The sequence below is a fragment of the Coccinella septempunctata genome, chromosome 4 (assembly GCF_907165205.1).
Source record: "Coccinella septempunctata chromosome 4, icCocSept1.1, whole genome shotgun sequence".
Taxonomy (NCBI): Eukaryota; Metazoa; Arthropoda; class Insecta; order Coleoptera; family Coccinellidae; genus Coccinella; species Coccinella septempunctata.
In genome coordinates, this window is record NC_058192.1 from 10,516,182 (window position 1) to 10,543,735 (window position 27,554).

Sequence of the window (27,554 nt, forward strand, 5' to 3'; positions counted from 1 at the left end):
CACCTCAAAAACACTCCTCATAAGATTTCCCTAGGGGATATCGACATTAATTGATTCTTGAAATTCTACTTGCTATCTGTTCTCTTTCTATAACATAAATTCTTCGCTCTACTTTTGAAAAACTGATGAACGTTGAGGATAGATAGGGTTTGACTAACTTGGCTCATCCATGAACATATATTATCAAAGATATTATACCTATGATTCGTTAATTGATATAAAAATAATTATTCTATTCTTCAGAGAATACCAAACAATTACTCGAAACTTCAAGGGAGGTCGTTTTCTTTGGAGAATAGAAGGAAGAAATGTAAGCATTGGGGACAGGGGTCACAATTAGTTTAGGTCAGTCAGGTTGTGTGTTGGTGTCGTGGGTCGAGTGAAGAATCAAGAAACAGGTGTGGTCAGAGTTCCACTGTTGCGATGTTGTTCAATAATCCTTTAGAAATACCTGTAATTCTGTTCGCGCGAATGGAATAAGTGATGCAGTTAGTCATCGGTAGTTTCGAGAGCATTTAATTCGCTATTAGTTCTGGAAGTTTCTCATTTTGCTAATGTGTAACAATTTCAATACAATCTTGAAGCATTCCAGAGGAAAGGGTGAATTTTAGACAAGAATATTTTATTTCTAACCTGGAATTTTCTTGTAGAAAATATATATGTCAAAATGGTGGAATACAGACGTTCAGAGGTAAACAACTACATAGATAACATAACATAATTTTTTTTATCAAGTTATATGTTTGTTTTGTTTCTCATTGCTTCATTTACAGATATCATAAAATCATCTTGAGACTCTTCGCTTTTTAAAATATTGATCATGAATCAATCGTTCTCAATGTTGTAATTTATTAATGTTTGTCAATCTTATGATATTACTCAGTGAAAAATTAATCTGCGATGAAAAAATTCTTTTGAATATAATTGTTTTCATTTCCATGGCAACTGAGGTGATTTCGGTAGGGAAACCGTTTCTAAAACAAAGGGTTAATTAAACCACCAATAAAGGAATTTTATCCTGTATTTAAAAACATGAGTTTTACCCATGAATTGAATAAAGTATTTTGAAAATTGAACCTCAGAAATCATAGCATCGCTAAGCTTTAAATGGAAAGCTTGATTTTGAAGTTGAATGAATAATTCACTGAAAAAAACTTCTTTTCAGGGTAAACAAAGGAGTCTAGCTGGTAACGTAGGTCTTGGTTTCTTCGCCTTCTCCTTTATCTTGATATTCATTGCCTTTTGTACAACAAGCTGGCTTGTTTCTGACAGAAGAATAACAGGAGCTAACCTGAACCGTCTGGGACTTTGGACACATTGTTTCAGATCAATAAAAAATCCATATAGAGATCAATTTTTTGTTGGATGCAGATGGCTTTTTGACCCCTTCACATCAGGTTATGATGAGTTACGTGGATTCTTGGAACCTGGCTTTATGATTACAACCCAAATCTTCTTCACATTATGTTTCATTGCAGCTTTGGTGTGTGCGATATTGAGTTTATTATATTTTTTGTGCTGTGGACCAGAGCAAGAGCAGTTCACTACATTAGTACAGTTGAATGCATACATTCTACTGGCTGGAGGTTTGAGTGGAGGTATTGCAGTAATAGTTTTTGCAATATTTGGCAATACAAATGGTTGGATGCCAGGACATGACAATAATTTTTTTGGTTATTCCTTTGTTTTGGCTTGTGTAGGGACTGTCGCAATGTTGGTTGCTTCATTTCTATTTCTCACCGACCTATATATTCATCAGAAAAAAAGGAAGGAGCTGAAAGAATCTCAAGCTAGGTTCAATTTGGAATCAAGAGGGTAGGTTTGGCACAACCTATATCATAATGCCGTCCATATGTACAAATGAAAGTTAGTTTGTAATTAGTTTTTTGAGATGATGTTTTATAGATATTTATATTTTCAATGAATTTTAGAATTTTCCATAATAGCACAATTGACTTTCCCAATTTTCTGAAGAAAACATAGTATTGATGGTATTATTTACATATATGCTTCCGTATGGAGGGCTTCATATTATGCTGCTGTTAAAATGAGTACCTACATACTTATATATTGAACAATCAAAATATATTGAATATGGAATGACATTAGTATCATGCCATGAATGTTGAAAAATCTGTATGTAGCATATCAAAAAATATGTAATAGTTTCCTTAGTATTTTGAAGAATTTTCCAGATCCTATGATTTTCTTGAACATTTATTTCCATTCCATCCTACTCTTGAAAAGATAAGTACTTCATATATTTAATTGAAGAAAAAACATTGATGAAAACTGCTTTTCTACTATGAATTTTTGGGTATTTTAAATGTGTTCTTTTATAGGAAACAAGTATTTTGTGAAATCAATTGAAATATCTGATAACTTATTGAAATTGTAAGTGATAAAATCATTCCGTCCTCTACTTGAAAATTCTGACAATTTTTATACACTATTTTATACGAAACAAGTATTTTGTGGAAGTAACTGAAATATTTTACTCTCTGTTAATTATTATTTTGTAATTTTGAATAAAATAAATATTCTACATAATGTTTTCTTGATAACAAGTACTTTTTTTTTCAAATAAATGAATTATCTAATTCTACTTTAAAATAGTTAAAGCTACAAGCAGTGAGGAACCTACAAGCAAAGAGTTACTCTTTGCTACAAGCTAAGACCATTGTCGGATGACGCTTCTGAAAAATTTCATTATTTTATAATAATAATGTTGCTTAGAAAATTTGAGGAGTTTGTAATTATTATTCTTGTCTATAGCAAAGAAATTTTGTTTAAGAGCAACGTTATGGCATATTGGAAATTCTAAAACCAGGTTTCTCCTACAAGAAATTGAAAAGGAATAAATTGCTACATTTCAGGGTAGAATATTTGAAATTTTATTAGGGAATCTCTCGAATCAAATGTAATGAATAGTAATTCTATAATTTCGGTCTCAAATAAAATTAATTAATTAAAAGTGAGTGAGAATTGGCAACCTTGCATAGTAACACTAATTGACATAACGTCAACATTTATTAGTAATATGTCAATTAATGTTTTGATTTTCTAATTTCTGAATCATAGAACAATTTAAAATTCAACATAATTAAACATACTTCTAAGCTTCTAAGCACGGCTTGCTCAGCAATATGAGTCGAACTTTTGATAGAAACAATTATCCCAAAGTATCAGGTAATGTATAACCATTTGAATGTTACGCCCAGATAAATATGACCCAACTTTTCCAGATTATCTTCTGAATGGAGCAATTTTAACGTACATAGGAGGGGTATTACTGATGATATCATTTTGCAGGTAAGCGCAATATTAAAAATCATAATCCATCAATTAAATTTCATGTCTTTCAGCCCATACTGGGTGAAGTCTTACACCGAAACATTCTCAACCTTCAAAAACATGGGAATTTGGCAGTACTGTTTTGAGGAATTCAGATACCCATATTTTCAGTTTGATAAACAGTTCAATGGTTGTCACCATGTGTTCAGTAAGGAATATCACGTTATACGAGAGTGGCTGCTTCCAGGGTGGCTAATAGCGGTACAGACTTTCATGACGATTTCATTTTTATTGAGTTTTGGTGCTCAAGCAATTATGGCCTGTCAAGTTTGTAGATTTCCCTTGAAATTCATACTTAGATATGAGTGGATTTTATCTTCGATAAACTTTGGGTTGATCGCTACTGCAAGTAAGTGGAAAATAATTCCAATGTGTTATGCTTGTATGATGATAAACTTTGTTTCAGCTCTATTTATGTTCTTATCCTTCCTCATTTTTGGGTGCTCTTATACAAGAAGAGACTGGTTGATGTATCCTAATTTTAATTTCCTCACATGGGCCTACTGGTTTGGAGTTATTTCCATGTTCTTTCATGCATTTGCATCTTTATCACTTTATAAAGAGGCAAGATTGAGCTATGAGTTGAAACAAGAATCTAAAAATTTGATAATGCAAATGCAGCACAATCCACAGCACAGGCTGGGATGGTCTATCTATTGAAGTGTGTAATATATCTGGTATATTCAACATAAATATATTTTTTTACAGTATTGTTTGTACGTAAAGAGATATATCAATTTCTATCACCATTTTCAACAATATTTATTATAGTTTTGTAGATATTTTGAGCCTTAATGTACCTCTGGATGGTTGCAAATGTATCATTTATGATACATAACTCAATCGGCCTATTGAGTTTTGAATTTAGTGACTGACAAAATTCATCAAGATATTTAGTGTTAAGATAGCACTGTTCACTTGAAACAGAATATTTTGTATTTGATGTTGTTTGACTCAACACTGATGTTTTTCTAGGAACTTGTTTCCTACTAGCATTTAAACCTAATTTTTTTCCGATTGGTCATTATAGAAGGAATGATTATGAATTCCCTCACTGTTTTCTTTTTGATACGTTTTCTCTAATTAATTAGTTTATGTACAAGTCAATTATTTTAACAATGTTATCATTTGTTGTAAAGATATCTTTTATATGATTTTTGGCTCTTATTGTTCGAATTTTGAAGTAGTGATACTGAAGTATTATGCAAATACTGAATCCGTCCATTGTTATAATATTGAACAATATTGACTTTTTATATTTTGGTAGTTAAGATTTGAAATATATTCCCACTAAAATATTAAATATGTTTTAATTACTCACCTGGTATTTTATGTTCAGTAGCATATTTTAAAATAGTTCCCATACTTTCCACACTGATGTTTGCATCAAGAACGATCAGCTTTGCCCTTCTTATTATATCTTCATTTTTATGAATCTGTAATAGGACAAGGTGCAATAACATATTGTATGTTTGGCAATGTTTACCTACTAGATATGTAGATATAGTACTCATACCCTTGATTTGTCAAATGCATGCTGTTCAAACTCTAATAGCATTTACACTATTTTCTAAAGCAAGAAAGACAACATTCATATATGACTTATCTGTTCTGTATCGGCATGAAAAATCAATGAAACTTACTATTTCCGGGGTTATTTCGTTATGTATATCGAAATCAGCTAGAAGGTGAGAGCAATCTCCTTTGGAGTCCAGGACAATCACACATTGAGCTGTATTTTTTCCTCTCAATACATGAGATTTGTCTTTCATTTGCTTTGGCATCATCGACGTCAAAAGTTCTCCAGCTTTGTCATCCCCAATAGCTGTGATAAACGTTGGTGTGCTTCCCATTTTCGTTAGAGCTTCGCAAATGTTTCTTGCCACACCACCCGCTACATACGAGAGTTTTGAGGGATGCATTCTTCCGTCCAACTGAAAAGAATGCTTTTCATTATTAACATCGAATGGGGTCCATTCAGATGTAAATAGAACGAACACGAATACCGAAGGTTCATTTATATACATGAATACATAGCAAGTAACATTATTGCAAAAAGAACACCCAGTCGGTTTCTCAAGGTACTCCAGTTTTTACCCTGAAAGGCACAATAATAACTTTTTATGAACCAATTCTCTTCTTAAAAAAAATTGGAGAACAATTGAAAAATTTCCATATTTCATAGTGCGTACACAAAGATCAAATACGACATATAATATGTGTGAGAGAACTGACAAGCCCTTACAGGACTGAGAGACAGTACAAATTTAGAACGGTTTGAAGTCAGCCAAAACTTCTGATTATGGAGGGTAACCTACATACTTCTGATCCAGATCGTCGTGGTCTGCAAACCATTGAACCATTAGACATTAACCAATCCCTAAAGCCCTTTTTTGAAGTACCGGCATCTTGATACCATACTCGACAAAAATCTCCTCTCGAGAGCTCACTAAATTCTTCACCTATCGAAATCGCTGAGCTATTGAACATTTTTTTTTTCGTCTTCCTACTCTAGGTATGATGAACAAATTAATGCTCTTCTCTACACAATGAAATGTAGGAAAAACTGATCTTTTCTTATCCTAAAATGAACAAATATATTCCTGGAAAGTTGTTTCTAATGGATTCTTGAATACTGGGTGTTCTGTTAGTCAAGGCGCTCATCTTTTGTTTATAAAGGACAGAGCATCCATTGGAGATCCGTACCATATGGTTTGCATGTCTATTGGATATTAAAAATATGTCCTTATGTTTATTGCTGATCAAAAATGATTGAAAATACCTAAATTGACGAGTCTAATATCTCTGTATCCTGTATCTGGGTAGCTAGTGTAGCTAGACATTTGGGGTTGCGATTTCCATGACCTAGGCACCAGAGAAGATCGACGTATATTCAAACTTCCCCATTCTCGCTCGGTGTTCAGGAAATAAATTTTCCCATTGAATATCTCCGGATATCGATTAAGGACCTTCCTCCACTCCGGGGTCAAGTATCCATCGGCGTAAATGGATCCGAACAAGTCGTAAATTTCTCGTACGTGTCTTGAACGGAATTCGGTCTATTAAGGAATCACGCAGTTTATTTTACTCATGTTTTTTGCCACATATGTAACGGGGGAACATCCATTTTAATTACACGCATCAGTTTTCCCGCCATTGATCGTTTTATGACCGGTAGCTTCGAACGAAAACGAGAAATTGCCTAATGAACTTTCCCAACAGATGAACGAGTTTATTTAAGGCCCCCCGAAGGGACGTTCTCCTTTAATTAGTTTGGAATTGGGATTTTATTAAATCGGAAGGCGAATGCCACGAATGGTTTCTATGGGAGCAGCTGAATGTTTGACTATTCATCGAGAGGAAGATTTATCAGCGTAGCAGTATTCAGGAGACTTTTACTTTTTTTTTAGGTTTCACTAACATTTTCTTATCAAATGTTTCTTAAATTTGAATCGCTTTAACACATTCAGTACTTTCATTACCCTTGATTTGCGAATTACAGAAACCTTGTTATTCTTACCTATTCCACAAAGAAATAAGCCTGTTAAGTTTGCCAATATACACATGCTAGGAAAGGAGCACAAACTCCTCTCATTGACCCAAAAACCTTCTGTGAAAATGTATCGACAAGAACAAGTTTCAGGGGAAGGAAAAAACACTCTGGCGGAGGATGGGTTATACCAAAAAGTTCTTTCTTAAGATATCTTAGCAAGAATATGCTACATCTCTTTTCATGGCATTGCCACCTCAAAATTATCTAGTGCGAATGAGACTAGCAGAAATTTACAACTAGATTCTATGGGGAGGACGAAGAAACTCCAAATCCAATAGTGACGGAGTATCTAGCCATTGAAAGCTCACGCAAAAATTCTTCGGACGACAAACTTCTAGAGTGTGGAGGTAACCTCCTTGAAGCCATGCCAGATATTGGAATTCATTAGAATTCTGATAATCTGCAAGAAATGTAGTTACCTATATCTACCATTGCAATATCGAATCAGTTTACCTGGCAATAGAATGTCTCGCTAATGACAGATAAAGAAAAGAATGCTTTGGATAAAAAACTTGTAGAAGTGACGAGTTAAGTTCCTTGATGCCTTTCCACAGTTCATAAGAACCCTGGATGCAGTGGTTAGAGCAAGAACAGCTCTGTTGGGCGCCTCTTTGATGGACTATGATTAAAGTTAGAATATATGTGTTTGACTTTGGAAATGAGTAAAATTTTCAGCGTTTTTCGAAATCTATATCTATCTCAATACTTAAACTGTGAATTTTTCAGAGGGGTCAGAATCTTTTTTTCGTGCAAGATTGCGAAGGTTTGTCAATGACAATGAAAACCTAAAACAAGGTTTCTAAATTATAATCCATTCTTAAAAATTTCTTTCCCACACAACAAAATAGATTCAGTTTTCGATCAAAACATGTGAATTCAAAACTTTGTATCACCGACCAGGAAGAAAGCAGAGATTATGTCTTGATCGGTGCAGGATAGAATATATTCCTTTTCGAAGTCCCCACATACGACACAAACTTAACTCCGATAAGATACCATTTCAACTTTGTCCGAACTGAGCAAGACGGGATATTTTTCAGACAAATATCCGAGGAAAGTATACCCATTAAAGAATTACACGTGTATTTTTCTCAGAAACGACCGTATCATGCACGGCATCGAAGGAGCAAGCAGTGGGATACAACGCTTGAAGACATCCAGTTATCCTGATTTGCATTAGGAAACAACACATAAATTCCGGACAAGAATGGAGGAATCGGAGAATAAAAAAAACAGGAACCTAGGCAAGGAATGCTAGCATACATATCACTCGACTTTTATATTCGTCTCTATAGAAAGATAGATTCGATCTGGGTCAACTTGTTCCTTGGGAAAACTAACATGGTTCAGTCAGTTGGTTATCGTCTCTTCATACGCCAACTGCTGATCCTTGTGGAAATTAGCTAATTTTTTCAAAGGTAAGTGCTGCTTCTCTGATTGATTGTTGACTTATATCAAACATGAGAGGAACACTATTTTACCTCAATTTATGTATCAACCATTCAGTGAACATTGCAAACATCATCATTTCGCATTTTTCCCTCACCACTTCAATACGAGATAGTCGGATGGAGCCAAATCTGGTGAATAAGAGGGGGTGTTCTAGTAATTCAAACCCAAAATCACGAATTTTTTGCATGGCAACATAAGATTTGTGTGCAAGGGCGTTGTCCTGCAAAAACAAAACACCTTTGGATAGCTTTCCGCGTCTTTTCTCTTTCATTTTTTCCCGTAGAGTGGTCAATAATATTGAATTAGTAATCTCCGGTTATTGTTCTACCCTTATTCAAAAAATCAATCATGATTACTCCATGGCAATCCCAAAAAACTGAAGCAAGAACCTTTCAAGCAGATTTTTGGACACGAAACTTCTTAGGTCTTGGAGAACCAGAGTGTTGCCATTCCATCGATTGTTGCTTTGTCTCTGGATGGTAGAAATGTCTCATCCATAGTAACAATTCTGTTTAAGAAGTCTACATCGTTTTCAAATCGAGCACAGATCGAAGGCGATGCTTCTACCCTTGCACGCTTTTGGTCAACATTCATTCATTTGGGGATCCAATTTGCAGCAATTTTTCTCATATCCAAATTGACGTGAACTATATGATGAACGCGTTCGTATAAAATATTCAGTGCTTCAGATATCAGTTTTAGCCCAATTCGACGGTCTGATAAAATCATGTCATGAACTGCATCGATATTTTCGGGGACTGACACAGATACTGGCCTTCCCGATCGGTCATCATCTTCAATGGAAAATTGACCTCTTTTGAAGCTTGCAGTCCAATTTTCCACGGTTGCATATGAAGGGTATTAAGCATATCTTTGTAAATCTGCTTACCTCTTAGCCCTTTTGAATGCAGGTACTTGATGATGGCTCGATACTCCAATTTTTCGATTTTCACAATTTCGATATTCGATGGACATTTTCTTTGTTTTAATTTGTTGCGTAACTCTGGTTTACTTTTTTGACCTCAAACTTCACACTGACACTTCTAATGAGTTATTGTTCGTTGCTATGGTAACGCAATATTTTTTTATGCTTGGAACTGGTCTAGGCTAACTAGATATCATATCAATACATCCCCGTACAATCGGCTGATCAGGATAAATATTTAGGAGCGATCTTCAATTATTTTCTAAATGCTAAATTGCAACCTAAATGTGCAAAACATTTCCTTCAGACGCAGGATAATACTTATGAGAGTAAAAAAGCACTTGGAAAACATGAAACCTCAATTCTCTCTGCTGTGGCCAAAGTTTCTTTGTTCTTGGGTCCGGTGGAAGTTTCAGAGGCAAGTTGAGATGGAGCAGCTCATGAGCTCAAACACCTTCAAGGACTTGCCTCTGCATAATAACTGAAACGAACTCAACTTATAGTTTTCTATTAAAATGAAGGTTTATCCTTTTCGTCCAGATCCTCAGGCCAAATTCAAAAATTTCGAAGCACGGCACCTCCCTACCGACGCAGAGGAATATCCATGAGAGTGGTGGGGAGAAGCACCACCCCGACGGAGGCGCCGAGACGCCGGTATCGCCAGTGTGATGTGCGAAACATGCACGTGGAGGAGCGTCTGCCCATGACGCCAAATTGGGGAATCCCTCCGTATTCTTTGCCGCTCTCCATCCGGTGCAGGCCGTAATTTTTTCCGCGAGTTGAAAATGTTCAGTGAAAACATGTTAGTGACGGACAGAGGCATGTGAATGGTGTTTTTCACGATGTAAAAAGGATTAAGGCATCCATACATTTAGAGGATTTTTAGTAGTTACAAGAGTTACCCCATTCTCGCATGCATGAACACGAACTTCGCCCCCTAGAGTTTTAACCAACTTGTGCAGCGTACATCAAAAGGTGAGCGTTAATGGTTCGGTTCTCATTTGGCACAGCAGAATATTCCCATTATCCGTTTTCTATCAAGATAAACTTTTTTTTAAACTTATTACCAACAGTACGATCCTCCTAAATAAGCGGAAGAATGGGAATTTCAATAATATTTTTAAATTTAGAAAACGCAGGCGCGTTCATATTATTTTTTTTTAAATATGTAGTCCTCAACTTATACGAACGCCTCTGGTTGAAGCATTATTGAAACATAATAGGAAAAAAAATGGTTGTTAATGCTTCAAAGGCTTCTGCAAAATTTCATAAAAATTCCTAGAAATATACTTATTTCAGTCAAGCATGAAATCTTTGACACCCTGTAGCTCCAATGTCAGACGCTTGGGTCACAGGTGCCTTTGAAATTTTCTCCTAAGGATGAAGACTCTATTGTACAGGGAAAAACACCGAGAAGACCGAAGTTTTATTGCTGTATTTCAGTTTGTGATTCTCCCACTCAAATCTGCCGCGCGTTCTATTGACGCTGGGTCTGGAGATCTAGGTGTCCATACCCGTAGTAGCAGAATCTACAATATGAACCCTAGAGACGGAGACCGGTTAAGGGACCGAAGAAGATCAAGGATGCAATTGCCAATTGTATTGTGTATATGCACAGATGAATATAACAGTCAGTTTTATAAACAATTTTAACGTCCCTTCAATTCTGAAGCTTTGTTTAGTCTATACCGACATACTGACAAGAGAAATATACAGAAGACTCAAAATTAAAGAGACTTTAGAATGGTTTATGTTTCCTCTGATTTCTGAAAACGTTTGCAAAGATGATCTAATTACTTTTATTTCTATTCAAATGAATTGGTGTTGTGCAAGAATTTATCAAATCCAAAGATATTGAGATAAAATCAGTACTTCATTCGTTCAAATTAGTAAATTGTGGATGCCAAGAGAAATACCTCTTTTGATTTCATCCTCACTAGAAATCAAGTATTTATTATAGGTGAATATGAAATTTTATAAGGTATAGGTATATCTTATCGATTCTTTATACTAATTGGATTGGAAAAACAATAAAAAATTTCAAAGAATTAAATGAAACCGACAAACAAAAACGGAATTATAGGGTTTTCTCTTTTGAAGATACCTATTTAGAACCACAACCACCACACGTGTATCGCGTGTTTTTCTTCGGGATTCCTGAAAATAAATCTTAGTGACATGCGCAGAAAACTTCATTAAATTTTCATTGTTAATTGAATGGATATGAATTAATAGTAGAGGAAAGAACATAAATTCATTTCCACGTTAATTTACTTAACTTGCTTGGTTGTTTGTTTGTTTATCCTCGGAATAATTAAATTTGATCATTTTCTCGAATAGTAGGTAATAACTCAAAAATTATTCTGAATTATTGATTCAGAAGACCAGAATCTGGCTGAAGGTAGTTTTGAATGTTTATGATATTTCTCCTTTGCTATAATTTCCCTATAACCACATAGATTCGAAAGTTTCGCATCTTATTCTAATAGAAATAATATTTCAACATCACCAATTTTTTTAGGTTTGTTCATGTTTATCTTTCCAAATTAGTAAATAGGTGAATTTTCAAATTTTTTGCTGGGGATCTCATCGCTGTGGTTATTCACACATCAGATCACCCAACAAAATATCGAATTTGATATTTCGAGGTCTCGATCATCGATAGTATAGGGTGAATCTTCATGTCTCATAACAGCAACTGAAAATTGCAAGGGGATCGAGATTTGTTTTATGCTCGACAAAGATTCTTTTTTGGCAATAACGAACAAAGGTCGGATGATGGAATTTTTATTCTCACTTCAAAGTTCCACAATTACCTTTGGTTCTTTTGGATGATAATAATGATAGTGTCCCTTTAATTGTCTGGAGCGAACTTTCCCATATATTTCACTTAACCTCCTTCCGTCCATTTTCTCTTAATAGGTTACTTCATAGAACTCAAAGAATTGGGAACGGTGGAGATGCACTGGCTAGGTCAAAGGTTTCCTTTTTCACGGAAGTGTGGCTTCGGGAACAATTTATCTCAACTAAATCTCTGAGGACATCTTCAAGTTGGATCCTATCTCAATAGTTCTCCTGCGGTATATTGAGATTCAGCAGGAGTTTCGACTCAGTGTATTCCTCCGGAAGTTTTCGTTGTAACAGTCGATATTGATTGGGAAGAACTGGGACAGAATCATTAGAAATCGTGGGTGGAGGGCCCAGTGGCTGAATCATTATTTATTCATTCAATATTCGCTTTTTCGCGTTTATTTGGGAGCACCTCCCCAAGGAAGATCTCATTAAACTTCCGCTCGGAATACTCGAATTTAATATTCCTGTGAGCGTTTTCCATAGAATATTCTATACAGGCGCATTTTAAAGAATAACAGGTGAAGAAATTCAACGAATTACTGGCAAAAATTCACTTTTCGCTTCGTACGAACCTGGTATGATTTCAGGCGTATAGTTCAGAACACAAAAAGTTTTACAAAAAGTAATATTTTTTTACTCAACTATTCCAAATGAAAATTGACCGAAATTTTTCACCGAATGAGAACCCTACTAGTTGAGGTGGTGCGAAACCCTTTATTCCACTTAAAACTTATAGGTTTGAAGGAATAAATTGCTACAGCTTGGAGCAGTTCAGGCAAGACAAGTCTAAATGAGAATTGGTCAATTAGAATCACTCACCCCGGGTTTCATAAAGATTGATCGGGGAATCAACGCTTGATTGACGAATAGACGTCAATTTGTTTTCAATCAATAATTCAGTGATGATCATTCAGAATATAATTCTCGTATCAAATTGAGATGTTCATACGTCCATTCAATCATTCTCAATTGCTACTTCTTCAATATATTCAGAAATTAAAAGGTTTCAGTGATTTCTTTTTAGAAATCGAGTGACTGTCAAATCGTTGATCGGGCAATCAAAGTTTTATGAAACCCGCAGTGAGTCTTTTTCTGGGGGATACTTCTCAAAATTGCATCTTCCCTTTTCACTCTGAAGCCACTTAAGTTGTATTGTAAATTATAGCAACTCATTTTTTTCGTGAAGATGTCATGCCCAAATATTTAGGTAACGATAGATAATAGTAGAGTGATGGTGAGATGAACAGAGTATAGCAATTCTTTTTTTAGGAATCGAAAATTGGGCTCAAGACCCCCTAACCCATGGGGGGTTGAACAGGGGGCTAGAGACTTGACTATAAGTTTGTTTATCAAGAAAAACATTGAAAGAAAACAGTTTCCAATGACCAACGATTGTCTATGGTCTGATGTATCAGCGTATGAAAAACATATTTTCTATTTCAGAGCCGCTCTTAATTCCGAGATGTATTTTACTTTTTTGAACCTTTGTATATTTTTTTATATTTGTTTCTATTATTTAATTTTCGTTTTTTGAAGCAAACTATTATCTAACCTCAGTTCGGGAAACTTGAACCACTGATTATGTGTCCCGATCATAGCATGGGTCAAGTCACCCGCACTTTCTTTTTATTTATTCAACAGATGATTTCTAGAAACTTTTACAACTGTTATTAGAAAGGCTCATCGATTGTGAAATAATATTAATCAATGAAAGCAATAAAACTGGATAACACCACGCAGGTATTCAACTTTTCAGACAGTGAAAGAAACAAAAATTATTCAATTTCTTACTTCCTAACAACAAAATCACGTTCAACCCTCTCACTCCCGAACTGTTCTGATGGCGGCCAAAATGAAGCCGTCACTAGTTGTGTCTTGTTACGAGTATGTCGCAAGCTATTTACGATATTGGTAGCGCGAAATTTGAATTGAAATATTTGAGGTGGTTCAAGTCTCCTACCTGAGCAAGTCTCCCAGACTCCCCCTACATATAGTGATGTGAAAACACTTTAGCATAAAATACAATAGGTTTTAATTTCGTCTATAAAATAATGGACAGCATTTTGAAAATCTTTTATAGTAAAAATGTTTCATTTAATTGCAACTATTCTACACTCAACCCCCAAGGGGTTGCTGTCATCACGCTCACAGGGTTAATACAAATTGATTGGAACCAAATAAAATGTTCCCCTACTAATCAAAGTTTACCTCTTTCTGCATGGGTCCGAGATATTAAAGGTGGTACCGTTTCAAATTTATCTACTCTATATGTTGTTGAATCCTCAACACTTCCCAAATGAAAATTTTGAGTATATCAACCTCAATTTGATCGGCTCGTACAATATCCCTAGGGTTCGATGCTTTAATATTCATTTATATTGTCCCGAAACTGAGGAACATTCACGAAAGTTTGCAACTTTAATTAATTTCGAACCATTTCTATATCACAACGATTCCACGATTAAAGTTATAATGCCAAATTTGATGGAACTTTCTGCTAATTAGGAACAAGATCGAATAGAAATGATTTAACTTGGCATCGCCAATTTTCGTAATATTTATTTGACATGCTAGTAAGATTTTTTTAGAAGCACGAGTCAACGAATTTTTCAATTTTCCTTGGCGCTCTGTCGGAGGTTCAGAGAAAGACCGCCTGGAAAGATCAATGAAATACGAAATACCTCATAAACTAATGAGAAAAAGTATTAAACGTCAACGGAAATGTAAGCCGCCGCCTTTTAATCCAACATGAAAATATCCCTCGCTATAGTGACTATTGCTGGGGAGCTTTTCCCGAGTTTTCCCGAATATATATTCCGGAAAATCATTATTCCACCAAAATGATTTGAAACCTCGTTAACTCCACGCCTTTTTCCACCTCAACCCGACTAATCGAAAATAGCTGAAAGCAGCCAGTGAATAGGAACTGAAAATCATCTCTGACGGAGGTTACCCATACAATTACGACGAGGCTGGGCTACCAATAATGTAGGACTAACACGCATTTTTGTTGCGTTGAATTGTTGAGAAAAAAATTATATAAATAATACGTTAGGGAATAAGAAATCCATTATTTTTCAGCTAGATAGCTGTAGTGTTGCCTGTCTTGTAGAGAAACTATCGAAAGTTTCAAATCTATGCTCGTGGGAAAGGTGACGTTTAGTATACTACAACCATAGACATAAAGACATGGACTGTGCTTTCCCTTTCTATCTATGCATGAAATACGGACAAAAAAAGTGACAGAGAGAAACTGAACATCGGACATGCAGTTGTCTTTTTCTAGAATTTTGATTGCTACACACTCACCTCTATGTGAACAAGAAAGAGACAGGTAAATGCACGACGATCATTCTATAAAAAAGCCAATTTCATGCTGTAATTGCTCAGTCCATGTCTCTATGTCTATGACTAAAACAATTTTCGGTTCGTAAAAAAAGGATTGCTGTACTCAAAATGTTCATCTCACCATCAATCTACTATCATCTATCGTTACCTATTTGGGCATGATATCTTCACGCAAAAGTTTAATAGGTGCGTGGTGTTATTTAGTTTTATTGCTTTCATTGATTAATATTATTTCACAATCGATGAGCCTTTCTAATAACAGTTGTAAAAGTTTCTAGAAATCATCTGTTGAATAAATAAAAGGGAAGTTCGGGAGACTTGACCCATGCTATGATCGGGACACATAATCAGTGGTTCAAGTTTCCCGCACTGAGCTTAGATAATAGTTTGCTTCAAAAAACGAAAATTAAATAATAGAAACAAATATAAAAAAAAATACAAAGGTTCAAAAAAGTAAAAAACATCTCGGAATTAAGAGTGACTCTGAAATAGAAAATATGTATTTCATAGGCTGATACATTTGATGATGAAAACCATAGACAATCGTTGGACATTGGAAATTGTTTTCTTTCAATGTTTTTCTTGATAAACAAACTCATAGTCAAGTCTCCCGCCCCCTGTTCAACCCCCCATGGGTTAGGGGGACATGAGCCCAATTTTCGATTCCTAAAAAAAGAATTGCTAAACTCAAACTGTTCATCTCACCATTACTCTACTATCATCTATCGTTACCTATTTGGGCATGATATCTTCACGCAAAAAAATAAGTTGATACCATTTACAGATACAACTTAAGTGGCTCCAGAGTGAAAAGGGGTTCAACTCTCCCGGACTCCCCATATACTAGAACCTCAGATATTTAATGAGATGATGGCTAGGCTTTCTTGGGTTGAAAAATTAGAAGTGTATGGATTGTTTAATGAGCTTCAAGGCCAAGTAATTATATAGTTGTGGTTCGTGTGTTCTAGTTTTCACAAGCTACTCGATAACAAAATGAATATTGCATGATGAGAATAGTACATATAGATTTTATTGATGACCTTCCATTATGTAGAAGTAATTCTCCACATTCACAATAAGTTATTTTTGTCTAACCTTCACCTCATAGTCTCAAATACTTACTCTGTTCTTTCCGAGCCGAATCAATCCATTCCCAACCTGAGTGCATTTCTTCTGGCGACCCTCTCCTCTCCTTATTCCTTAATTTTCGGTAAGAGGCAATCGCCGCAACCAGAAGGCAACATTGTTCCCGTCCTACCTTTTCCAACGTAGTAGTCGATTACCCCCGACAAAAAACTTTTATTTCCGTAATTCATTCAGTAGCCAATTTCGAAAGGCGTCTTAGGGATTGTTACCCCGAATCCCCGGAAAATTGCAATGCGGATTCCTCCGGACTGCGTCGTAAAGATTTATAAGAATCTGCAACTTCGAATTAAATTAGGACTGATTTGCACCGCCGCTTTTAGCGCCACTGCCTCCGCGCCCGTTTCATCAATCTCGGAGGAAGACGTTACGAAATACTGTTCGCAAAAAGACGCAGTTTTCCCATTTCGACTCAAATTGGACGATAAATAAAAACAAGGCCGATGCTGGGGACTTGGGTGGAGGTGCACAGATGAACGAAACGCCCTTGATCGAAATCGAAGTGGATTCGATTGACTCTTGAAATCATTCACTTCCGCGAGGAAAATTCATTTTTCAATGTCTTCGTTCCATTAGATCACATCTGAGAAAAAAATCGTCGACGATTAGACTATGCCATGGACGTTTTAAGGTTGACACCTTCATTCGAGGAGAAGGCAATTCAGAGAAGACGTCTTCTTAATTGTTTACTCCCTCTATATGCTTTCAAAATTTCTGACCCCCTATTTTATAATCATCTTGTTTGCGATTGTGTGGACTCGTTTATACCTGCGCAAAAAAATTAACGCACATTATGGAAATCTCAAATTTATTCTACAACTGAAGGTGTTCTCAATGGTAATTATTTTGATCAGAATTATGCATGCATATGTTATCCACTTTCAACGGTTTTCTTCAATACAGATGTTTTTTCCCAGCAGGAATAAAAAAAGATGATATTATCAGATTTTGAATGTATTGGCTCCATTCTAAAATCAGTTGTTCCCGATCAATTCTTGTGATCAATAGTTTTTCTTTCGTTTGATTTTCTACACTCGATCGCTATGCAACGCGAAACACGCAATTTGAACCAAGAGGAATGTGCCCAAGCGGTAGTTTTGCGAGAAGAAGGGTGGACATACACAAGAATTGCAGAAAGGTTTGGAGTTTCCCATACAAGTGTGTCCAGAATGTTGCAGCGATTCAGGGAGACAGGTATGAATGTCCGAAGACCAGGACAGGGTAGACCACGGGTAGCAAGTCCATTCAAGAACGTTACTTGAGAGTTTCTTCATTGAGACAACGGTTTGCAACCGCTCGCCTCCTTCAACTTCAGCTTGAGCAAACTCATGAGGTGCAAATTAGCACTCAGACAAGGCCTCGTGTCGCGGCAAGAGGCCCAGCTCTTACCCCAGCCCATCGAAGGGCGCGTTTGGATTTTGCGAGAGAGCATATCCATTGGGAAGAGGCCGATAGGGAAAGAGTTCTCTTCACAGATGAGTCTACATTCTGCCTCTACCATTGTGATCGACGTTCCCTTGTATAAAGACGTCCATATGAAAGATATGCTCAGTGCAATTTCCTGAATACTACTGGTTTCCGGGGAAGATCGATTATGGTATGGGGTGGAATATCTGTGGCTGCACAGACCTAGTGGTCGTTGATAATGGAGCTATGAATGCTGATAAGTATATAAGGAACATTCTTGAAGAGCATGTAGTGCCATTTGCCCCATACATTGATGAAAATTTCATTTTTATGGACGATAATGCCAGACCCAATCGTGCGCGCATCGTTCAGGAATACCTTGAAGAGGTTGAACTCTCTAGAATGGAATGGCCAGCAAGAAGTCCAGATCTCAATCCGATTGAGCAGGTTTGGGACAACCTCAATAGAAGGCTGAGAAGTTCAGAAAATCATTCAGCTACTCTTAATGACTTAGGTACTCTTAATGACTTAGGAATCCAACTCGGAGAAATCTGGGAAGGATTAGATCAGAACATTTTAAGATCACTCATTTTGAGTATGAATCGTCGTTGCCAAGCTGTAATTAACGCAAGGGGTGGAAATACCAAGTATTAAATCACTTATCAGCATTTCAGTATTTTGAAAATTGTTCATTTCTCTTCTTTCACATAAGATTCGGTGAAATCCTGAATTTTTCTTCCATTTAATGTGTCTTGTTTCGTTCAAAACCTTCCCGAGAGAACATAAAAAATAAGTTATAAAGTCAATGTAGAGTTAACTTTCATTAAAATTGAGATTTTCAGAATGTGCGAATTTTGCGCAGTGTATTTTACACCATCCTTATTTCTTCATATTTTCACTTTTATCTAAGGAATGACGAATGACTGGTTGATCAAGCCTGCATGACGAAATACTCTAATATACATAGTTCGTTTTCAAGTTCCTCCAAGTTATCAATCCATTCGGGATATCACGAAGGAAGAACGTCCTTCCACAACACCCTTTCCATTAAGTGAATTTCCAGTTACAAAGTTCAGTCATCACTTGCCTCTGTTCCCACGAGGAGGGGCACAAAAAGCAACTTGGGATCGTCTAGACTTAAGACTTCTTCACGAAAGGACTTTTAACTTCAATACACTTTGCGAAGAAATTATCCCTACGAATGTTGCGGAATAAAATATGCAGAACTGGGAAACGTGTTGGCTTATTTTCATCCAGGTCGCTGAGAAATGTCGGTATTTTTCCCTTTTATGCCTTAGTGTTTACGTGATAGAGGGTGAGTTGTTTTCCCGGCTGACAAGGTAGGGCAGGGTTTTCCCCTATACGTCAGGAAGATATCTGTTATTCAGGTTATAGCAGCTCGTTTAATTTGGTTTCGTGATGCGGTTTTTCTTAGAGTTCCTTGACTACGTTTCCATGTTCTGCGAACTCATTTCAATTGAGGTTAACGAATGGAATCGCGGATACCATCAAAGAAATGTTGAAAGGAAGGTAGGGATGTATATCCCTCTTCACGGAGATCCTGCATAAATGGAACTCAAATGTAGTAGATGGAGTAGGACATCTTCAGCAGTTCTAGTAACTCAACTCAAGTTGATCTGCTCAAGCAGATAGATAGGATAAGTTTCTACAACTTGTTTTTTTGGAAATTGATTGATCGTATTCTAACCACGCTTTGCGTCCATAATTTAGGGCCTCATGGCATCTATGAAAGTGATATTCTACAGTGCTCAAAGGTGGTGATTGGACTGAGCAGTGTAGATATCATTTATGAAAATAAAAATAAAATGAAAAGTGTGCTTATGATGCTACCTGGCTTTCAATAGTGAGCAGCCTAATTTGGCAGCTACAAGCTAGCCCAAATAAGTTGGTGGATACGGTGCATACAAAACTGAAGTATTCATGAGCTTCACCCAAGCTTCGCCTATTGCTACACTGATAATAGGGGCATTAATGAATTTTCATTGAGGTAAGTATTACACGTATGCGATAATTGAAGAAATCTTTTCTTGATGAGGCATGAGGCCCCCCCACAAGTGGAATCCTATTGTAGGCGAAGTAAATAATCCATTTCGAAAGAAACTGTTAATCTGATACTCTTGTCTTTGCAGAACCTGTATCAACAAATTATTCTTCCTCCGAATGGCTTCATCGTGAAAACAAGATCGTTCCTCTGTTTTTAGAAAGAGTAAATATTAACGTTACGGGTGCTGGAGCTCCCTCATCTTCTTCTTATCTATATTTCATGAGCTCCAGCACATAATGGACGATGGTGAATTAGCAGATTTCGGCAGGAAGAGCATACACCTTTTGGCTCTCTGATTTCATGATTCTTCCTTTTGTTTTCCTCATCCGTTCACACAAAATGAAATGTGGAGATTTTGACGCCACCGTTTGTTGGAAAATTCATCCTTCATTGGAGGGAGATCCATATTTCTTTTTGTGGACGATTACTAAACAGGTTTTGAGCGCTTTTGATACAAAACAGATCAGGTTCAAGTTTTCCTTTCATGATACCAAAGATATCTTAATCTATTGGGGTACCTAATCCATGAATCGGACCTAATTTTTGGTATCTCCATATGGTGTAATATAGCCTGTATTTTTAATACCTGTTCCAGACAAAGATGACCAAAAACACCGAGACAGAAACAGGAAAATTCTGGACAAATTCAATACATTCTTTCGACATTTTTACCTCATTTTGACTCATCTTCCATATCTGAAGACGTTACCATGGATGACTATATTTTGAGCAAAGAGATCTGTTAGATCACTCGTATTAGTATTAGTTCCTGGTTTCGACAAGCCTTCGTGTGAATTATTCAACAACATACAGGAGTTCCTTTATCTTATGGCTCCAAAAAAAATTTTCCATATAATCCTTAACTGAAATGACTGAAAGCGGATGTGGATGTTGTCGTATTCGGTATTCTTTTTCAGTCAACCTAAATAAAGGAAATATATTCCAGATAATAATAGACCCTTCGATATACACAAGAGATAACTGATGACCTATGTCAAGGTTCGTTTGTGGATCGGCAGCATGAGCTATCGATTAACTGAATGAGTAAAATGGTGGTTGTATTGCGACAGTGCTATGCGATGTGAGCAGATAAGGATAGCGTCGAAAGGATATTCTGCTAGTTCAAGTTATCGGAGCTATTAATCTGGATACGATAAAAAACGTATTTGTGCTCCTGTAGGGCGAACGGAGCATGAAATTTTCTGCAGCGCAATTTGCTCCATATTCTATTTTTCCACGTTGAGATTGGAAGCAGTAGCGTTGCTTCACTAATATTTATATACGTTCAGGAGATGAGATAAATATGACTTTTTTATGATTCTTTTAACAGTCAACAATATCTACTAGACACGTTTTATGTACAGGTCAGCTCAAATTACTTGTTTTGGGGCTCTTCTGATACTTCTAGACTAGACAGGTAAAAACTTTTAGAGGAGGTTCGATTTTCGTGTAAACCGTTTCACAATATCTTCATTTTTCTTGAAGATATGGACTTTTCACGAAAATCGAGCCCAGGACTTCTTTCAAGTTTCCACTTATCTAGTCTGGAACTAACAGAAACAACCAAAATCAAGCAATTTGGGATACACTGTACAATAAACATTGAATTTATATCAGTAAAAGGCATTATATTGGGTGTTATTGAGACAATGCATATTTTAAGATTCACGACCCCAGTCGGCCGCAGTGAATGTAGTCTCAAAGAACAACAATTTAACATGGTTCTAACCAGGAGAACATTATTCTAGGTCCTTGGCTTCCCCCTCAGCACTTTCACAATTTCCTGACTAGGCTAACACCAAAGAGGTAAATTTTGGAATCAACTGCATCCATTATTATTCGTGTCTAACAATCACCAGATTGTCATTCATCATCTTTCCCATTGACGTGAATGGGTAAACTTCTCCAGCCGTCCAAGTAAGTTGGCGGAAACTGCTGTGCCCATATCGAGTTATGGGGGCATTATTAATACACGATTTTGGGCGTGGGAATCGGATTCTTCCACCCGAAAATAATAAAGAGAGGTGGCGGTTATACGGGAATGCCTACGAACTTTATCAGACTCCTGGAATTTATGGAAATTGGAACTGGCTGGATCGTTTCGTATGAACGGGCGCCCCATTCGATAGAGATCAAGCGGATATATTGGAATTGTTCTGAACTTTTTGAGTAATTCAGCAGATTGTTCAATTAGTCGAAGAACTTTTTATGGTACTCCTGCTGTTTCAAATGTATTGAAGTGGATATAAATCCCTTCAGAGCATAGAGCATGTTTCTATCCTCAACTGATTCGGAACCGAATCAATACGAAGTATTCGATTATGACTGGTTCAGAACTAATTCAGAACTTTAAATACCTACAGTTTTGGGGCACAATAAACCGAATTTTATTTTGCATTATATAAAAATTGACCACAATTCGATGAATTGCTAATAACAGGAGGTCCAATATGTGTGTGGGTCGCAGAGAGTTGTTTGTTTTGCAGAACGCTAGTATGAGCAGCCAAAGAAGAACTGTAGCCTCACCATTATGACTATATGTCAGAGGAAAGCATGTCCAAGCATCACAGGTGCTCTGAGCTCCACCTCTATGGCAGCCATGGAGTGCCTGCTGGGTTTATCTCCTTTACACCTTGTAGTTACAGAGGTGGTTATGAAGACAGCTAGGAACAGGAATAATGGCGTGATAGTTTACTGTTAAGGGTGCAAGCGAGGACTCTCAAGATGGTAGAGGATGGGTTAAAATTTGACTGACCGGCTGTTACCTGTGCTGATGGTGCAGAAGCACAGATGACAGATGAACTATTGAAAATATTCTGTTCATCTGCAGCAACCTTGAAGATTTAAGGATGACACACCTAGGAAACAGCCACGATTCCTATGGTGAGACGATTTGTGGCATTTTTGTCAGCGTGTCTCAGGGTTTGAGTCTGTCTGACTACAAGCGGATCAACAAAGGGTCACTAGGCCTCAGTTCAGCCCGGTGGGGCACCACACGAAGAATAAGAAGAAGACTAGCCAAAGATATAACGATTAGATAATGGGGTGTTTTCCTAAATTTCAAAATATATGTCATTAAAATCCTTATTTTTCAAATATATCGAAATTTTTGTTTTCGAATTTTAACATATTGCGTTTTGTCTGCATTAACTTACGAAAAATCTGATTTCAGAAGTGCTCTGTTATGAACATTCTACGTCATTTTTACAATCCGGCAATGCCCATTGAGTCAATAATGGTCATGAAAGTTTTCTGATCACCATGGACTTAATAAATATCAAGTTTGGTTATCACATTTGACAAGGAAAACAAACAATGCATAGATGGTATAGACATAGATTACAGGAACAATTTTTTGTAATCTGTGGATATAGAATTCTATATCTTCTTGATCAGTTTCACTGTTGTCAACTCAACAAAATTACTAGACTTTAGTAAAGGCATTCTACGTCACAAGCTTTTACATATTCGAATATTCACTAAGTTTCGAAGGGTATATTCCCGAAATTTCTGAATTTTGAAGCGAATTCTTTACGTGTTGGTTAACTAATGGAAAAAAGGTTCCAAAAATTATCTTAAATTCGATTTTGGAGTTTTAGGAAACTTGCCCATTTTATTGCAACTGGGATAGTCAAGAATGTATCAAAAACTGAGAAATAGCGCACTGGAATGGACGGAGCTGTCAGACAAAACTTAAGATTAATCACCTCAAACTTCTAACCACACCAAACTCACCAATAAAATTGATCTGAATTAATCACAGAAGTTGGTTCAAAGTTGTCACATTCAGTTTGGTATGCGCTTGTCTTGAGCTTATGCAGAAACAATAATATCCTTTTGTGGTTGAATGACTTTGGAAGCTCTTCCGTTTCGATGTATCAAATCTTCTACAGTATCCACTTTTCCTTCACTATACACTAAGGTTTCATGAGAAAAAATAACCGCAAAGATAGAAATCACAAGGAATTAGGAAATCTCCACATGACATTGGTGGTAATGAAAAGTATGGGGTAGAATCTAGCTGAAAATTAGTTCTTATATATAGTTAAAGCCTTCCTTTTATTGAGAGGAAGGATTTCCAGGGAAAACTATCGAAGAATAATTAGATTTTCATTGGATAAGATCCTGTCAGTGACAAACTCCTCATCAACCATGGAATCCACCCACTCCGCAAGTTCAATATCGACAAAGGACCAAGGCTATTGTCCCAGGATCGAAGAAATCTCCAGGAAGGAAATCCATTACTGCGGTTTATCTGGCTACAGAGACGACGTTGTAGAGATGATTGATTAGAGGTATAAAAATTCATGAAGTCTCAATCTTTCTCGATTTTTTCCATGGGACCACACATTAATCAACCGTTCGGAGATGGGGATAATGCCGATAATGACGGTTTTCTGGACCTTCTCCAGGGGAACGTCCACGTACTTCACTTTCAATTTGCGAGATCGCTCGTAAAATTGTTACGATGATCACCTAACATAAAACTGGGGCCTTTTCTTTATCCTTTTCAGCTGGCGCATGAATTTATTTTTAAACTCCCCAACACGATTTTAGAATCTTAGCATTTTGAAAAGTTCCTCATGCATAATGACGTGGAATGTGAAGGAACTCTTTCCATCGTTTCATTATAAAATACACTGCTCAACAATTGATAGGGACCACTGACCTTCCATAAATTTATTCAGTATGATATTAATTGATTTTTTCTCAAAAAAGAATGAAAGATTGCATAGTTTCATAGAAAGGAATTCTGGGTTTGAACAACAGAGGAGAAAAATTAAATGAAGAAAAAAGTCTTGGTAATGTTAATACTTGGTTGGTCACCCATCAGATGGTGTCAAGCATTCTACACTTCGAGGCATACTTTCGATGAGACAATCCATGGAATTTTGGGATAAGTGGGTCAGATCTTTATCAATTCTCTAACTTCCGAAAGAAAAGACTTAAGGACTTGAAATATTTTGGGTGTGTTGAGAATTCTGATTGTATAACGATCGAGTTTGATGATGGAAAAAATCCGTTCTATGGTTTCGGAGCTATAGGCATCTGTTCTATTCAGTTTATATTCGAATTTAAAAAAGGAAATTCGTCAAATGAAGCTCCAATTTTGTAAGAAGTTGCAAAGAGTTATTCAAAAGCCAAATTCTAGTTTTAACTTGGGCGAACCGTATGTACACTGCGCAAAAAAATTAACGCACATTCTGAAAATCTCAATTTTAATGAAAGTTAACTATACATTGACTTTATAACTTATTTTTTATGTTCTCTCGGGAAGGTTTTGAACGAAACAAGACACATTAAATGGAAGAAAAATTCAGGATTTCACCGAATCTTATGTGGAAGAAGAGAAATGAACAATTTTCAAAATACTGAAATGCTGATAAGTGATTTAATACTTGGTATTTCCACCCCTTGCGTTAATTACAGCTCAGCAACGACGGTTCATACTCAAAATGAGTGATCTTAAAATGTTCTGATCTAATCCTTCCCAGATTTCTCCGAGTTGGATTCCTAAGTCATTAAGAGTAGCTGAATGATTTTCTGAACTTCTCAGCCTTCTATTGAGATTGTCCCAAACCTTCTCAATCGGATTGAGATCTGGACTTCTTGCTGGCCATTCCATTTGAGAGACTTCAACCTCTTCAAGGTACTCCTGAACGATGCACGCACGATGGGGTCTGGCATTATCGTCCATAAAAATGAAATTTTCACCAATGTATGGGGCAAATGGCACTACATGCTCTTCAAGAATGTTCCTTATATACTTATCAGCATTTATAGCTCCATTATCAACGACCACTAGGTCTGTGCGAGCAGTCGAAGATATTCCACCCCATACCATAATCGATCCTCCCCCGAAACCAGTAGTATTCAGGAAATTGCACTGAGCATATCTTTCATATAGACGTCTGTACACAAGAGAACGTCGATCACAATGGTAGTGGTAGAATCTAGACTCATCTGTGAAGAGAAATCTTTCCCAATCGGCCTCTTCCCAATGGATATGCTCTCTCTCAAAATCCAAACGAGCCCTTCGATGGGCTGGGGTAAGAGCTGGGCCTCTTGCCGCGACACGAGGCCTTAAATCATATTCTCTGAGGCGATTTCTTATTGTCTGAGTGCTAATTTGCACCTCATGAGTTTGCTCAAGCTGAACTTGAAGGAGGCGAGCGGTTGCAAACCGTTGTCTCAACGAAGAAACTCTCAAATAACGTTCTTGAATGGCAGTTGTTACCCGTGGTCTACCCTGTCCTGGTCTTCGGACATTCATACCTGTCTCCCTGAATCGCTGCAACATTCTGGACACAGTTGTATGGGAAACTATAAACCTTTCTGCAATTCTTGTGTATGTCCACCCTACTTCTCGCAAAACTACCGCTTGGGCACATTCCTCTTGGGTCAAATTGCGTGTTTCGCGTTGCATAGCGATCGAGTGTAGAAAATCAAACGAAAGAAAAACTATTGATCACTAGAATTGATCGAGAACAACTGATTTTAGAATGGAGCCAATTCAAAATCTGATAATATCATCTTTTTTTATTCCTGCTGGGAAAAAACATCTGTATTGAAGAAAACCGTTGAAAGTGGATAACATATGCATGCATAATTCTGATAAAAATAATTATCATTGAGAACACCTTCAGTTGTAGAATAAATTTGAGATTTCCATAATGTGCGTTAATTTTTTTGCGCAGTGTATATTCTTGGAAATGTTTTGAGAGTCAAGCAGCGCTGGGTATGAGTACAATACCTGTATGGGGAATTGAATAAGCGGTGAAAATCTTCACGTCAGTGCTTCGTCTATTTATTTCAAGACTGATGGATGAAAAAAACGTCTTCTATAATTAATCAATGAAATAAGATGCAGCAGTTCCAGATTCCGAGTGCAGTTCGTCCAAAATAAAATACGACAACGGCATCGGCGGTCCTTAAGCCTATTATCCTCCCCGTTCAGCAAAAACACGGAGGCAGAGGCAGCTCAAAGTTCCTTCCGCAATGAATTTGCGGCAGCATCTCTTAAAAAGCCATTAAGGTTACTTTTCACCAGGTGGAGTAATGAATTGAGATGCTCCCGAATAGAACCATTTAAATTTCCAATTACACCGAGCGATTCCGCGAGACAAGGGTATTTTAAAGAGGGGGTGACATTACCTGGATTGACTCCCTTTTTTTTTCGAGCGAGGTCGATTATCACGAGTGTTTTTGTTCGGTTGTTGACTTGAAACGAGCTCTTTCGAGATCGGGATACTGTAGAGGTATTTTTTCTAGAGATATACAAGGGCATTCTTCTTCCTTTCCCTCATTATACGAAGAGATTTTTATGAAATTCGTTCATAGTGTGTCATCCGAGATGAGGAAAAAATCTGAAATATTCTCAAGTTTCTGTCAGTAGCTATCCACTTCGTTTTTTCAAATGGTTTACCCAATGAATTATTAAATTGGATTTCACA

At 36.7% G+C, this 27,554-nt stretch overlaps 4 protein-coding genes across 5 annotated transcripts in view; 3 read left to right on the forward strand and 1 right to left on the reverse strand.

The window, feature by feature from the left end:
* LOC123311745 (pseudouridine-metabolizing bifunctional protein C1861.05) overlaps nucleotides 1-27,554 on the reverse strand; it is a 159,519-nt gene that overhangs the window by 4,634 nt on the left and 127,331 nt on the right. The window contains exons 7-8 of the mRNA XM_044895815.1: nucleotides 4,998-5,288; nucleotides 4,676-4,790 (exon numbers count right to left, since the gene is read on the reverse strand). Coding sequence (XP_044751750.1) covers nucleotides 4,676-4,790; nucleotides 4,998-5,288 — 406 coding nt within the window. The remainder of the gene's footprint in view (nucleotides 1-4,675; nucleotides 4,791-4,997; nucleotides 5,289-27,554) is intronic.
* On the forward strand, nucleotides 337-2,564 carry LOC123311747. Of its 2 annotated transcripts, none has more exons than XM_044895820.1 (2): nucleotides 337-691; nucleotides 1,166-2,564. In XM_044895820.1, the coding sequence occupies exons 1-2, from the start codon at nucleotides 668-670 to the stop codon at nucleotides 1,817-1,819; spliced, it is 678 nt and encodes a 225-aa protein (XP_044751755.1). In that variant the 5' UTR covers nucleotides 337-667; the 3' UTR covers nucleotides 1,820-2,564. The 2 variants fall into 2 exon arrangements, with proteins under 2 accessions (XP_044751755.1, XP_044751754.1); XM_044895819.1 differs by lacking the exon at nucleotides 337-691 and adding an exon at nucleotides 807-959.
* Nucleotides 3,013-4,657, forward strand: LOC123311748. Its single transcript, XM_044895821.1, has 4 exons — nucleotides 3,013-3,189; nucleotides 3,246-3,312; nucleotides 3,366-3,703; nucleotides 3,761-4,657. Exons 1-4 carry the CDS (start codon nucleotides 3,147-3,149, stop codon nucleotides 4,012-4,014), a joined length of 702 nt encoding a protein of 233 aa, XP_044751756.1. The 5' UTR covers nucleotides 3,013-3,146; the 3' UTR covers nucleotides 4,015-4,657.
* Nucleotides 9,956-27,554, forward strand: part of LOC123311746 (tetraspanin-9-like) — a 130,698-nt gene continuing 113,099 nt past the window's right edge. Inside the window, exon 1 of the mRNA XM_044895816.1 lies at nucleotides 9,956-10,259. The gene's annotated coding sequence lies outside the window, so the exon portion shown is untranslated. The remainder of the gene's footprint in view (nucleotides 10,260-27,554) is intronic.